Below are 1,467 nucleotides of genomic sequence, written 5' to 3'. Positions count from 1 at the left end.
CTCCAGGCCTGAATATATGTATGAGTCAGGAAGTTAAAATTCTGTTAGAACTTAGGTTTCTGAGCAAGGTTATTTGAGGAAATATCCCTCACCTTTAATGAGAATATTTTAGATAAAGTTGTGTATTTATTAAATGCTTCTTCCATATCAGACACAACAATCTCCCTGCTGAGCGTTGTTGTTTCTCAGTGCTATAGTGTCATTTCCATCTCATAAGTACCCATGTCATGTACAACAGAGGGGACACTGCCAGGGCCGTTGCCATCCTCATAATCATTGCTGTGTTTGATCCCATTGTTAAAGGGTTCATTTTTTTTCACAGTCCCTGTGATCATAGTGATCTGAAATTACATTGGAAAAAAATTTTTCTTATTACTTATATTCTTCCTGATGTGTGTGTCCATATACATGTTAGTGTTAAGTTAGTTCCAAGTTTTAGGGAAATATAAGGCAATAATAAAACAATCTGTTTTCCCTGATTTGGTCAGAGTGCTTGCTTGTATGTTGTTAGGACTTAGAAGTGTGATGGTACCGTGGTTGGAATTAGACTACATATATGCTCGAATGTAACTACCTGCTTTTCTTTATTTCCTCAGCAAATGGGAAATCAAGCGCTGTCAGTGTTGTGGTTCAAGTGGAACACATCTAGCGTGTTCCTCACTACGGTCATGGGAACAAAATTGGGAGTGTTTGGAATGTAGAGGTATTCTCTATAATTCAGGTAATATTTTATAATCTGGAATAAATATTATGTTATTCAAATATATATTATTTTTTTTAATTACTATTTGTATTTATATAATGCTAACATTAGGGTTTAAATTTGCAGAGTTCCAAAAAGCCAAAAAACATGCTCTACCCAATTCAAATAGCATGGACATTAATGACTGTTTACTGGAAGAGTCTTCACCTAAATTACTCAGACATTCATCTGGAGCCCAAAGTAAAGATCTTCTTCGGTGCGTATTTGAATTTGAAAAAATATTAGAGATGCTTTAGAGAGAATTACAACACATGGGTTATACTATTAGCTGATTATACAGGTGGCTAGAATCGTGCTTTTTCAAATTTTAGGACCCATCATTTGATAATAAAATCAATGCAATCAACATTTTAAAAAGGAAATGAAACAAGATACAATAGAATGTAAAACATCAGATTGCAGTGCACATAGGAAGAATATATGTTAAATGTGTATGAATGTGTTGATTATGGTGTATTGAATTGTCATTTAAAATAGGTCATTGTCAAGACAATTTAAAAAACACTTATCTGAGAAAATGCCTTTAAATTGTTATTTGATTATAGACAGACAGTTAAAAAATCAAGCAAGCATTTCTATGACATTTTGTTAAAAGAAAGGAAGTATATTTAAGGTGATGGTTTATTTCTTGATAGTATAACAATTTGTTTAAGGGATTTACTTTCAATGTCACAAGTGTAAATGTATGCTCTGTCTTTACCATA

The 1,467-nt window shown here is 32.7% G+C and overlaps 1 protein-coding gene across 2 annotated transcripts in view; it reads left to right on the top strand.

Annotated features, from left to right (window-relative positions):
* G2E3 (G2/M-phase specific E3 ubiquitin protein ligase) overlaps positions 1-1,467 on the top strand; it is an 82,244-nt gene that overhangs the window by 59,419 nt on the left and 21,358 nt on the right. For both annotated transcript variants that reach the window (XM_045287955.1, XM_045287954.1), the window contains 2 exons: positions 597-721; positions 830-959. In XM_045287955.1, coding sequence (XP_045143890.1) covers positions 597-721; positions 830-959 — 255 coding nt within the window. The remainder of the gene's footprint in view (positions 1-596; positions 722-829; positions 960-1,467) is intronic.

This window comes from Echinops telfairi, unplaced genomic scaffold (genome assembly GCF_000313985.2).
Source record: "Echinops telfairi isolate 266 unplaced genomic scaffold, ASM31398v2 ScPeMD7_18;HRSCAF=68, whole genome shotgun sequence".
NCBI lineage: Eukaryota > Metazoa > Chordata > Mammalia > Afrosoricida > Tenrecidae > Echinops > Echinops telfairi.
This window is presented reverse-complemented; position numbering and strand designations above follow the sequence as displayed.